The sequence below is a fragment of the Plutella xylostella genome, chromosome 29 (assembly GCF_932276165.1).
Source record: "Plutella xylostella chromosome 29, ilPluXylo3.1, whole genome shotgun sequence".
NCBI lineage: Eukaryota > Metazoa > Arthropoda > Insecta > Lepidoptera > Plutellidae > Plutella > Plutella xylostella.
The window spans coordinates 5,894,823-5,907,959 of NC_064009.1; the positions used below are offsets into that span (position 1 = coordinate 5,894,823).

At 38.3% G+C, this 13,137-nt stretch overlaps 3 protein-coding genes across 3 annotated transcripts; 1 reads left to right on the plus strand and 2 right to left on the minus strand.

The window, feature by feature from the left end:
• Positions 1–956: 956 nt before the first annotated feature.
• Positions 957–5,220, minus strand: LOC105395904 (leukocyte receptor cluster member 8 homolog). The gene is made up of 5 exons (XM_011567884.3): positions 3,893–5,220; positions 3,285–3,804; positions 2,962–3,166; positions 2,652–2,859; positions 957–1,654 (listed from the first exon to the last, which is right to left on the minus strand). Exons 1-5 carry the CDS (start codon positions 4,927–4,929, stop codon positions 1,495–1,497), a joined length of 2,130 nt encoding a protein of 709 aa, XP_011566186.3. The 5' UTR covers positions 4,930–5,220; the 3' UTR covers positions 957–1,494.
• A 332-nt stretch (positions 5,221–5,552) lies between these two features.
• LOC105384736 (probable prefoldin subunit 4) lies at positions 5,553–6,697 on the plus strand. The gene is made up of 3 exons (XM_011555012.3): positions 5,553–5,711; positions 5,786–6,007; positions 6,332–6,697. The coding sequence occupies exons 1-3, from the start codon at positions 5,679–5,681 to the stop codon at positions 6,482–6,484; spliced, it is 408 nt and encodes a 135-aa protein (XP_011553314.1). The 5' UTR covers positions 5,553–5,678; the 3' UTR covers positions 6,485–6,697.
• Positions 6,698–8,559: 1,862 nt separating this feature from the next.
• On the minus strand, positions 8,560–12,791 carry LOC105384734 (sodium/hydrogen exchanger 8). Its single transcript, XM_011555011.3, has 7 exons — positions 11,537–12,791; positions 11,127–11,283; positions 10,625–10,779; positions 10,035–10,186; positions 9,601–9,729; positions 9,276–9,368; positions 8,560–8,869 (listed from the first exon to the last, which is right to left on the minus strand). Exons 1-7 carry the CDS (start codon positions 12,717–12,719, stop codon positions 8,717–8,719), a joined length of 2,022 nt encoding a protein of 673 aa, XP_011553313.1. The 5' UTR covers positions 12,720–12,791; the 3' UTR covers positions 8,560–8,716.
• Positions 12,792–13,137: the final 346 nt, after the last annotated feature.

A 13,137-nucleotide genomic window follows, 5' to 3' on the forward strand; every position in this document is an offset into this window, starting at 1 on the left:
ACCTTATATATTATATTAAAAAAATACCTGTGTCTCAGTAGCAGGTATTGTATATTTTATGAAAAAAGCGCAATCGTCTTTACGAACAAATGCCGAAAAACTTGTCTTTCTTCATCACAATATGCTAGTGTTGCCCAAATTCAGTCTTGGTCTTGCAGTCTTGGTCTTGTTCTTGCGTTTTTGCAAGACCAAGACCAAGAACAAGACCGCGTATTTTTAGCAAGACCAAGACCAAGACTGACCGTGCAAGACTTGAGCAAGAACAAGACATAGCCTGCAAGACTCTTGCGTCTTGCAGAGCGCTATTTCACTGAGTAGTTAGGTGTAACAGTTCGGTGTATAGGTAAGTACGCTTAGGAATTCTATGAGATGCAAAAAACTGTATCAAAGAAAATGAAAAACTGGACCTATGCGCATTACGACTAATACCATAAACATAGCGAATAAAAAAATATCTATTAAAATCAAAAAGTAAACTTTAATAAATAGTAATAGACTAATAGGTAATTGCAAGACTTGCAAGACTCTTGCTGCAAGACCAAGACCAAGACCAAGACTGGGAGCGCAAGACCAAGACCAAGACCAGGTGTATTGGCGCAAGACCAAGACCAAGACTGGCTAAGTCTCGTCTTGTTCTTGCATTTGGGCAACACTACAATATGCCTTTAATTAATTTTAAATATTAAAAATTCTGATGATGTATTCAGGTTTTCGCAATTAATAATTGTTTGATAGTTAAATGTTACGATTAAATTGTTTTTTTTAATTCCTCTTTGTAAGATATTTGCAACTTTTTAAGTATTCGGTATTCGGCCGAATACTACTTACTATTCGGCCGAATACCGAATACTGAAAAAACTGGCCGAATAGGCCGAATACCGAATAGTTGCCGAATATTCGTGGCATCTCTAATTGGTACCTACCTAATTTGGGATAGTAAATTAAACCAGATGAGATTGAATAAAAAAAAGTATTTATTAAATTAACACCAATTAATTATTTACATATTATGGAATACTCTATTTCATAACACTGACAATGAAGCTAAAAGTACATTAATGAAACAAATATACAATATTTACAACTAAAATGTTAAGGAGTGAAACTTAAAACTACATTCAATGTCTATCATTTCATAATTTGCTTTCAGAAAGTCCACTTAAACACTGATTTATCACTATAGTCTTTATCTTCACACCCTCTTCGGATAGTTAACTTGCGTGCATTCGGCTGTAATGCCCATTGTGTCCGAGATCCAGGGCCGACGCTGCAGTAGGTGGTATTCTGCATGACCATAGTTGCGTGAATTGTTGGATTGGAAGCCACCTCGTCCTAGTAAAGCTGTTTTAAAGTAAGATAACATAAAATGTAACCAGGAGCCAGGCGCCATGACAACTGCAACTGAAGCCGGACCTGCGACGCGACGATGCGGCATTACATGATTGCGCAAACGCAATACCGTAGTCTTATTCTATCCTCATCAAACAGAAAATGTTATATGTTCGCAAGACATGAGATGCTGGCCTTGCAATCAATGTGAGAGCCGTCATCGGTATACGACAGAGGGAAAGTTTTGAGGAACTCGAGAGCCTTTGCCCGGGAGTCGAACGCCAGCTCCTTAGTGACGAAGTCCACCGGAACAGCTTGCCTGTATCTGAACATAAACAAATGCATTAGTCTTAACTCCGCCAGCGCATGGCTGACACACACACCCAAACTAGTTGATATACAAATTATCTGAAGAATATAGTGCAGAGCTACATGTGCTTAGAAGTTTTAAAAATCAAATAAATTAGATTCTAGACACACAGTCAAATAAAAATTATAATGAAGCATAGGTAATAATTGTAAAAGTCAATTTAATTTAAATACTATGCAATTCCCATAAATATCACAACAATAAAAAATATTATAATATGCAAGAATTCACCACTCTGTGAGATAAGATTAAATATACCCTTTAGAAATGCAGTGCAATTACCTCTCAATGAAATATATTATAAAGTTACTGTTAAACTGAAATTTTACATAACCTATAGGTCATGTAACATTTCATTCAATATCCATGGTTCATGCTATAATAAAGTAGTATGTATGTACTATAATTATGGATTAAAATATACACCAATACACTGTATACATCATTCATCAAATTCTACCACCCACTTTACTGATATCTATACTCTCACATGTCTCTCAGCAAAAACTAGTACACAGTGCTTTATAGAACCAAGCAAGCAATGAAGTAACGTTACCCCAATTAGTATTGAATATGTACAAATTATTCCCGTGATTTGATGAGAAATTAATAATTGAATAATGATTAAAATTTATGTAGCTGGTCCATTTTAAGTTAGCTGTATTTAATACTGCATAGGTATTATGTGTACCTCAGGCTATATTAATATTATTAATAGTATGATTGAGTTGTTTATCACCCAAGAGTCCACTGGACATAAGCCTCTCCCAAGGTGTGCATCATAGATGTGTGCACCACAAAAATCATAAATGAATATTCTGGAAACAGGTGAAACGAGGATCAAGCAGGTCTCTGCCAGCCACACACTAAGGTCAACATGCTGCAAGGTATCTTCGGGACTTCCTTTAAAATTGAATAAAATAAAAAGAATAATATATAAAACAAGACATACGCCTTAATGATGTACTTTAAGTACAACTTGCGCTCCCGCTCGACGAACCAGTCAACAAGGTACCCGGCCATGAGAGGAGAATTCTTGTACAGTTTGAAGAATTTATGCAAGTTCCCTGTCGCCCAAGCACCTCTAGTCTGCAGTGCATGCTTAATGCACTCATTTTCTCTGTCTTCATCAGATAAAAATTGGAATATGGTTGTTAAATCTGAAAACATAAAATGGTGAATTAATAAGCAAATACAACATACATACAGCTACTATCGCATTGAGTAGCTATGACAGCTAAGTATTATAATGAAACCATTACCTAAGGAGTTCTTGGTGAATATGTAATACAGGATCCTGTATGCTGTGAACTCAGCCTGGTTGGCCGTACAAGCTGGTAACTCATCATAGAGCATTCTAAGTTGAGTTTGACATTGATTGAACTCTTCATGGTCACCCTTCTCCAATGCTATACGAGCATGTGTTTCATATACTTCTACTGTGAAATTGTCTCTTATACCCTGAACCTGTAAAAAGCAAATACAATTGCAAAATTATTAAATTTACAGTGTTTAGCTAGAAACAAAGTTTTCAGAATCCATGCAACTTGTTAAGCATTGTTTTAAAAATGAAAAATATACTTACAGTTAAATCTTGTCTTATAGACTTGAGCTGGTCACAGGCATACCGGTAATCCTGCTTATCTATCCATCTGTCTTTAACATTGCGCAGTGAACTTTTTAGAACAGCCACTGGTCTGACTTCACATGCTTCAGGTGCTTTAGTGAGTCTTAGGAATGATTTCTCAACATCTGCACATGTTCCAACTATGTGCACATCATCAATTTCAAAATCTCCCACACAGTCTTGAACAATGGGCCTTCTAATGCATGGTTCATCTCTCCTGGTGTTGGTTTGCAGGGAACTTGCAATGCTGGGAACAGTAGCGCCGCCAAACCTCTGAGCGCGCTTCTGCAACCTTTCTTCATTGACATGAGTGTCCTCCATAACAAACTGGCCACATGGGACCTTCTTCTTTGCATTCTTGTTATTCTTCTGAGGCTTCTTTTCATCCAGCGAAAGACGATCTGTAACTTTTTTCTTACCTTTGTTATTACGGAAACTTCTTCTTTCTTCTGATTCATCTCCTGAATTTGATGAAGTGCTAAAATAAGACAAATATGATTAGTATTGATATTTTTTTAACTTTCTATTTGCATTTAAAACATAATTTAATTATAAATATAGTATACCTTATCCTTTTCCTAGATGGACTCCTAGATTTGGACCTGCTTCTAGAATGTTGCCGTCTACGCCTAGGAGAACTTCTGCGCCCACCTAACCGACTGCTAACACTGCCTTTACCCTTTGGTGAATCATTTTTGTTCTCAGGTTTTTGATACATGGACAATGTTCCACGGACTGGTTTGACTGACAGACTATGCCTCTCACTATGAACGCTTGGAATGGGCTCTTCATCCCAGTTCCTTGTCCAGATCTCATCTTTGCTGGCAGCAGCAGTAATGCGTCCCTTCAGACATATATCAATCTGGTCACGATCAAATGTAGTTTTACATTTTTCGTAACACCTCTTGATATATCTTTCAAGACTCTCAGGCCATGTGCCTGCTGAGTTCTGGCACATTGAATTAGATTTTAACAATTCGGTTGAATCTTTATTTATAGCAGATTCTGTTTCTGCATTTGCTGGAATATCTAAGTCTTCAGGGGGAAGTGGGATATCTTCAGTAATGAACGGTGGTGGAAGAGGGACATCGGAGGGAGGCGGGGGCGGGGGCGCCGGCACGTCCGGGGGCGGGCACGGGGGTAGCGGGGGCGGGTGGTCAGGAAGGGGTGGGTATGTATTAGACGCATCACCGAAGCTTTCATTCATTTTATTGTTATTATTATTCTTCTTGCGCTTCTTTTTGGCACCACCACCAGTGTTGCCGAGGAGTGGATTTTCATTAAGTGGTATTGGTGCAGATTTTCTGTTTCCGTTGAAATTAAATCTAATCGGCGACTGGTTAAAAAAGGGACGACTGGTGTCCAATGGAGACATACCAAGAAGCGGAGCAGAAGGAGGTGGTGGCATTGGTGGATACTGATTATTAGAGTTGTGATTATTACCAGGTGGCCCCGGGTTCCTGACTTGATTAAAATATTGTTGACCGTAAAATGGTGTGAATCCATAGTTGTAGTTTGGATAATTCCCGTACATCCATGGTGGATGTGCTGGCATGCCGCTCATCGTCTGTATAGGTGGTTCTTTTGTTGAATTCTCAGCCATAATTCTGCCTAATTATAGCACAAGACGAACCACTTCTAGAATCACAAAGTGCCAACCGTTGACACAAAATGGCGCTCAAAGCACAACGTTGACCTACTAATAGAATCTGGTGATTCCAACAAACTCTTCACTTGCCTTTTCTCCAAGATGTATGATTTCGTGAACATGTAACGTAAGAAACACAATAATTATAACTGATTGTGGAAATGCACAGCACAGCAGAGATAAATCTTCAATAAAATTTTCTGACTTTCTCTCTTTTGTCCTTTTCACGTCCTTTTCCTATTGTGCAGTTTTTTTTAAGTGTTGCCAAATGACACAGACACTGAGACACTTGCCATAGTTTCCAAGTTGCCATCATGAAAAATGTGTAATCGATTTCGTTTCTACTATACAGCCTTGCAAAATAAGATGAGTAGAAAAATTTACTTATTTATTTACCACTGTTACCACATTTACCTTATTCTACCTACCACCCCACTTGGCTAATTCGTATTTGCAGTTTTGGCAAATACGTAAATTTTAATAGCCAAGTAGTAGCAGATGTAATGAGCCATAAAATAATAACGAATGTCTATGGATTGGACTGACACCATGGCTCTCTAATCTATGACTGACACAATAATATACTCTATGACTGACACTGACAGTTTCGTTTCAGTCATACCTACGCTAGGTTATGTTTTGAAGATAATCTAATTTTGCGATTTTCCTTTCGAGTTCCTGAGGTTAGACAATACAACACAGCCATGGCTAATTCCGGGAAAGGAACTTTTCAACCTGTAAGTATTTGAGTTAGATATATCGCGCTTACATGCATTGTAAAGATTGTATTAAATCCCAGTTGGTTTTTTAGGATTCAGATGTTCACATTTCGTTCGAAGATCAGCAAAAAATTAATCGTTTTGCAAGATTGAATGCCAAGGTAGACGATTATAAAGATGAATTAAAAGTTAAACAAAATGATATGAAGAATCTTGAAGAAGCAGTTGAGGAGCTAGCCCTGGCTGATGACAGTGAAACTATTCCATACCTTATTGGGGAAGTTTTCATTTGTCAGAATGTAGAAGACACATTAGTAAGTATCATTCATTCCAAAGTAATAATTGATTCATTAGACTATCTAATAATCAAAGAGAGATATATACTATCATTGAGATGTACTTACTTATAGTTTATTTCAAATAGCAACCAACAAAAGGACAAAATGAGGTACAATATTAACCAATACTCAGTCTTGCTCTCTCATGAGCCCTAGAACATCTACATTGTGCAATATTCAAAATGAAGTGTCACTATTGGCCATCTATCTATTGCATTAATTTGAACTCTTGTCTAATGCTATTGGGAACAAAGTATTGTTTAAGTAAATTTCTAATTTATATAAAAATATTGCTTTCAGAAATCTCTAGAAGAAGCTAAATCAAAAAAGGAAGGAGAAATAAGTGATTTGGAACAAAAGTGTGAAGAGTTAAAAGAACAGATGGCAGAACTAAAAGCCCACTTGTATGGAAAATTCGGTAGTCACATTAACTTAGAAAATGAGGAGGAATAACACCAACTTGCTTGGATATCATTTATTTTACTAATATTTTTAAATAACATAAAAATATGCAAAATACTTGCAGATATATTATCAGCTTGCTAATATACAATTACAGAATAATACAAATGCAAATATGCACTTTACTTTTTGTCACTAAAAATGTTGTATGAACATCTTAAACATAGTCACATAAATAATTAAAAATAAAATAAATTAAAACTACAAAATTGTTTTCTTTAAGAAATTAGGAACATTATATTAAACATTTTTTAGGACAAAGGTTCTGTTAGTCAATACTGGGATTGAGATACAAGCCAGACTGATATTGTTTTAAAATTGCATTCCAATAGTGTTTATTTCCCATTGCCCATGAATTAAATTCAACTATAAATGTCAATACTTATATAACTTATACGTAAGTACATTATTAAACTGGTAACATAAACGATGTACATTCTGTTGCAAAAGTGGTATAGTAAGCCAAAAGGTGGTGACTCAGCTTGTCAAAGTAACCTATCACAAAAAAATACTATGGAGGAGCATTTTATTGGGAAAATTATTAATTATTTATTCTGCTTCGTTCGGCTTACTATACTATTTTTAGCACCCTGTAAAAATAATAATTTTTAGTCACAATTTTTTTTGCGCAAACACGTCTTCATGGCAGCTAAACTCTATAACAGTACCCGTATCATGAAAATTCGAACTAACGAATAGAATCGAATGCGAGTGCGACTATTGTCAACTTGACAGCACTTTCGAACACTTTTTACCTTTCGAATGAGTTTCGAAAAGAATGACCACAGAGTACATGATATTATTCTGACAATGACCTATGGAATGATAGCTGTCAAACTTTCGCAAATCTGTACACCGCCATTTTGTTGTTGACAGGTTGACAGCACTTTCGAATAGACTATCGAATAGAATATGCTGCGGTTTTTCATGATACGGGTACTGCTGACCAAGGTTGATAGTTATGTATTAAATTCATAGTCAAATACTAATGAAGCAAATGTTTCATTTATTTATAAGTTTGACTAGCTACATATTTATGTATGTAGGTATAATTCAATAATCTAATAACACCCAGAACATTTGCACTTATCTTAAAACTCTTAAGTACAAAAACATACAATAGTTCCTTGAAGTTTCACTGAATACCTTGATTAATACAAATAGTTAAAATTATCACAACTCTGACTATAAAATAAAATTTAATGATAACATTAATATATCACAAAGTGTCAATAAATAAATCTATACCAAATCATAATTCCATTATGATTCACACTATCCCATAGCATTATGTATAAAACTAGCAATCATATTACTATAAGGAAATTTTACTTGTTGGCCACTCTAAGGCAGCGTTCCCACTACGCCGGACCGGCAGATCTGCCGCGCCGGTAAATCTGCCGGAAGAGCTAGTGGCTGTACAATTTATATGAAGCTATTCACATTATCCCGGGTCCGGCATTTTTGCCGAGCCCGGCATTTCTACCGAACGTTTTGTCACTACGAATTGCCGGTAGAACGACCGGGCCCGGAGTAATGTGAACGAGTTTGTGCCGGTATCTGTCCCCCGCTCGCCCCGCTCGTGCTCCCCTCGCAGGTCCAAATTCAACTGAGGACTGTCTGAATTTCTTCCGGGATCCGATGTAATGTGAACACTCTGTCCGGTGTCCGGTTTTCGGCAGATCTGCCGGTCCGGCGTAGTGGGAACGCTGCCTCACTGAACTATTTAAACAGTTGTTAACTACATTAAACATCAAATATAATTTTAGAATGTTTCAAAATGCACTCGCATCTACTGAAATGATTTATTTTAGAAATCATTAAGTATTTACTTTTGATGTCGACTGTACAGGCGTATTCTGGGGAAAATAAAACTTACCCCAGTGACAATGCTATTCAGAGGGGTCACTATGAAAACACGTGAGTGGTTACGCTCGGTACGTTTACGTTTAGTGCAACGAGACACAGTCGTGGTCTGCACTTCTAGTCTTCGGAGTGCTGCGCTCAGCGCTGACCTCAACTCCAACTCGTTGCATTTAACGAACGAGCTCTCATTAATTCATCTTTCGATTTCTATAATTAGGTACGGTTATGTGCAGAGAAACCTGACCCCCCTCTCATAGTAAGAATGTTTCTAAGAGGGGTCAGGTTTATCTGCCCTGTTTTCAAAATGAATCTTTTCTATTGCATTTTCGCTATTCTTTCCGCTAGTCAGAACAATCATTAGACCCCTCGCTGTAGGTTGACCTGTGAGTTGGAGAGCGAGCCGGGCGGCAGGCTGTCTTCATCGTCGGTCTCCCTATCGTTGCTGATCCTGATCGCCTGGTACCACTGGTTCGTGAGGTCTGTCATTTGACTCTTGCAGTCTTTCAGCTCCTGTAATACGTTGAAAATTTAAAATACATTTAGGATGCCTTCAAGTGCTAGCTAGCGAGAGGTCTGATAAGATGCCAGTTTTTGCCTGACACCATTGCGTAATTAAAGCACCTGCGGTGGTCGTGCACTGCGTGCACAACACATGATATAAATTGGGATATACACGTGTTGTGTCTTATTACTAAGATACTTTAGAACTTGGTGGAGTCCAAACCGTAAGATATCTAATTTTATTTTCCTGTGAAATTTTCCATTTTATTACGTACCTAAGAAAAATACATGTATAAATATAATATGACATGGATGAAAACATCCACTATCATAAGCTGCTATTGTGTCGCCCTTTTGGTCAAGTTAAATGAACATATAATTTAGACACAACTAATTATGTAGGTTTTCCACTTACCTGATGTGTAAATCTTCTGGTGAAGAAGGGCGTCAAATACTTCATATCCAGCCTGACGAAGCCTTTTATTCTTGTTGCGTGAGAGTAGCTGACCTGAAAATTATTATTATAAATGAATTGATTTCCTATAAGAAAAAAAGATGAATTTTTCATTAATTATACTATAATCACTACAACAGATGGCGCAGGTTTAGTTACATCGAGTTCGATTCATGGCCAAGGAAGATAACAATTTCGACGAAAATTAAGGCTTTTTTATCGTGTTTGTACCTAATTTGTTCCCACTCTGCCCTCTCACTAAAGTTCAATTTAAGTAAGCTCTTACCTCTAGCTCCTCCTCAGTGATCTCGGACAGATGTTCGGAGTCGATCGTCTGTCCCCACTCCTTTGTTTTCGACAAGCTCACTTCCTTCTGTTTCCGTTGAGACCGCGAGCGTTTCACTTTCTTATTGGCCTGCAATTTTATAAAAACAAATGAATCACAGGTTCTGCTATGGAACTGGTGAAGATAAAACACACACGATCTGCGTTTGTAGCGAGGATTGGTGGCGCGTCGTCACCACAAAATTCCATCGAGCATTTGTATGGTTCCTATTGTACCTAACAATGTCATATCACCATTACTGCTAGGCATGTCGTAAAAAATTCCCGTAGGAATTCCAGAGTGACAGCTTCCAACATAGCAAATTTCATCAAAAATTATTCAGTAGCTTTTGCGTGAAGGAGTAGAGCAAACATTGAAATAAACATTCACAATACCCGTAAGAACTTGAGCAGCGGCATGGTGGACCCGCCGAAGAACAGCGTGGTGAAGAGCACGATGATGAGCGTGGTGGTGATGATGACGTGGCGAGTCTCGTCCGAGAAGCCCAGGTGGAGGGATAGCGCGTACGATATCGCGCCGCGGAGGCCTGCGAAACAAGAGAATTATTTAAACTGAAGCGTATTTTTACATGACATTATTCTTAGTGAGTGAGAGGCATCTAATGGTCTTTTTATGCAGTCTCTTCATATAGGCTAGCGCATTCGCCAAGACGCTGGCCAAGCCAATGTGTAGAACGGGTTTTTACGCATTTGGGGTGGGTATTTGAACGTTGGCAGGCCCGCTACATCTAAGGACATTTGTTGCAAGCTTGCCGCAACTGCATTGATTCCATCCGCACATTGACCCAAACCAAACTAACGACCTTCCTATGTGTGGTGTGAATTACTCACAAGGCAAGGGCAAGCGCAACGCGTTGGCGAATGCGCAGGTCTATGTGATGAGGCAGCATTAGGGCATATAAATATATAATTATACTTATCGCATATACATGCATGTATAAATATTCGCATTCAGCCATACTCACCGCTGAACCACATGATGAACATCATTTTCTTGGTGATCTTGTGCTCGCGGTACTTGTTGCAGAGCAGCGCGAGCGGGAAGATGTTGGCGGCGCGGCCCACCAGGCACAGCACGATGCTCCACACCACTAGCGCTGGCTCCACGCGGTGGTGGAAACTGTGACAATTTATTATACAAGTTATTCAGTGATCAAGATTTGATCCAGATATCAGAGCAACACAAGTTGGTTTTTATTATTATTGTCTATTGTCACTTTCTGTGATCAATAAGCTGTATATCACTGTGAAACAGTGGTTTTCCTCAAGAAGACCAGCCAGCCTAACCTACCGTCTACGAATCATACATCAATGTATTTTAGAAAAAGTTTACCTTATGAAAATTCAGATTCAAAAGTAATAGGAGACAGTAGCACTAAGGATGTTTTAGCACTATAAGGTGCTTATTAAATGATTAATTAAGTGAATAACACATGCAGTAAAAATATACATTATATCTTTCAATACCTGAAAATGGCCAGTCCCAGGTAAGCAAACACGCAGGTTTCTGCAATGAAGGCCAGAGTCCTCATGGTCTGCTGCATGGTCACCTGAGTCACCGTCGACAGGTTGAAGTGAGTGTAGTGGGACATGACAATGCCACAAAACAGGATTGCCATTATGCCTGAAATGTTACACAGTTGGTTTTCATATTCTCTATGTTTCAGGATTGATGATCAGTAAAATGTTACAGTTGGTTTCTTGAATGATCAACATGGGCTTTGAATTTGAAGGTTAATGATTGGAAAGGTGGGTGTGAGCTACAATTATGGCATTCATGTGGTAGAGCTTGATGGTATGGGAAATGAAAAGCACTGCCATAAGGGTTCTATGAAAATAAACCAGAATAAGACCTTAAACATGTTCTTTTAACTCACCTGACAAGTGGATGCCTTCAGCCAGCACATAGGGGGCATATGTAAACACTAACATCATACCAAACTCTAGAGATGGGTTCTTACGTAAATCTACATGTTTCAAGAGAAGGGCACTGACCAGTGCAAAGAGGACTCCAATACCAGCCGAAGCAAAGAACATCAGCCAGAAACGGTTTATAGCAGAAAGAATTGCTTCTCCAGTGGACATGAAAGGGTCATTGGAGTCCAAGACTGCGGTTGTGAGGACAATAGCAATGGCATCATTCAAGATACTTTCCCCAAACACCAACATGTTCAGCACTGGATCAACGTCCAGGGCATGGAAGATAGCCACAGTGGCAACCGGGTCTACAGCAGATATCAGAGAGCCAAAGGCAAAAGATTCAACGAAACTTAATTTATAAACAACTTGTGCTAGGCCCAGTAGGTAAATCCCAGCTCCTATAACAAATGCAGAAATTGCTGTTCCCACAATTGCAAACAGTAGAATTGACCCTATATTTTGGAAAAAGTTTCCCTTATGAAGGTTGTATCCAGATTCAAAAATAATAGGAGGCAGCAGCACCAAGAAGAATGCTGTTGGTGAGAAGGCTTCTTCTTTCCTCCAATTTGCAATATTCTTTATAGACATCAGATTTATAATCATTCCAATTAGAGCACCCAGAAATACGATTACGACACTTTCTGGCAGGTATGAAAATCCTGTTTGTAACATCAAATGAATCAGAAGTATTCCAAGGGCCAGAATACACAGTACAAAAAATATAGCCATGGAACTGTTGTGCTCATCTTCTGCTGAACTCTTCTCAGGTAGGGGTGCTGCATCGGAGGGGCCCACTAACGAAATGTTGGGCGCTGCTGTGGTTGTTACATTTATCGGTGTTACTGATAATACGGAGTTATTTGAAGGTCCCACATCATAAACCACATTAGTACTCTCCGATGGTGAAGGTGAAGAGCGTTTTGCATCACTTATGGTAGTCGATTGAGTAGTTGGCCTGGGACTGCTGGAACTTTGATCACTGTTTCTTTTCGACCTTGATATTATGTTGAAAGGACTATCCATATCATTTTCACTTTTTTGCACATATTCGATATTTTCAGAAGACACATGGTCACAGTAAGTTAGTATAAGCATTGCACTTAATGTGTAGAACCATATTTTATTCCAAAAAGGCTTCATTTTTCGGTGGTTTTGTTAGAAATAGGGAAATATCTCGAAATTTCAGAATATTTCAGATGAAAACAATAAAGTCAAGTCCACTCTGTGGTCAAGTCTTGTCATTTTGACAAGTATCTATTATCATATTTGACATATAATGCCACATGCCTGATCATGATCATACCGATAACTCTACGATAAGCTTCGCGGTCGCAGAAGAACTTCATCGATCAACGTTGTAGATTTCAAACCATTCCAAATCCCTGTATAAAATAAATAATAATTCCAAATCCGGACCAGCGTCCATCCATTACTTCTATGGTTGGCTTCGCCCCACAAACAATCAATTTTAAAACGGGACGATGTGTTGATTTATATTATAACCTTGAATAAATGATTATTTTGTCTTCAAAAAAAAAAAAAAAACGGGACTGTTATT

What these genes read in the sequence shown, in the direction of transcription:
- LOC105395904 (XM_011567884.3), bottom strand. Translation starts at nt 4,929, where the DNA reads ATGGCTGAGAATTCAACAAAAGAACCACCTATACAGACGATGAGCGGC. An exon ending in CTATAAGACAAGATTTAACT is followed by an intron (nt 3,167 to 3,284) that starts GTAAGTATATTT and finishes TGCTTTTTACAG; the next exon opens with GTTCAGGGTATAAGAGACAA. An exon ending in ATTCACCAAGAACTCCTTAG is followed by an intron (nt 2,860 to 2,961) that starts GTAATGGTTTCA and finishes TTATGTTTTCAG; the next exon opens with ATTTAACAACCATATTCCAA.
- LOC105384736 (XM_011555012.3), top strand. Translation starts at nt 5,679, where the DNA reads ATGGCTAATTCCGGGAAAGGAACTTTTCAACCT. An exon ending in GGAAAGGAACTTTTCAACCT is followed by an intron (nt 5,712 to 5,785) that starts GTAAGTATTTGA and finishes TTGGTTTTTTAG; the next exon opens with GATTCAGATGTTCACATTTC. An exon ending in AGAATGTAGAAGACACATTA is followed by an intron (nt 6,008 to 6,331) that starts GTAAGTATCATT and finishes TATTGCTTTCAG; the next exon opens with AAATCTCTAGAAGAAGCTAA.
- LOC105384734 (XM_011555011.3), bottom strand. Translation starts at nt 12,719, where the DNA reads ATGAAGCCTTTTTGGAATAAAATATGGTTCTACACATTAAGTGCAATG. An exon ending in TGAAGGCATCCACTTGTCAG is followed by an intron (nt 11,284 to 11,536) that starts GTGAGTTAAAAG and finishes GTAACATTTCAG; the next exon opens with GCATAATGGCAATCCTGTTT. An exon ending in TCACTGAGGAGGAGCTAGAG is followed by an intron (nt 9,369 to 9,600) that starts GTAAGAGCTTAC and finishes AATAATTTTCAG; the next exon opens with GTCAGCTACTCTCACGCAAC.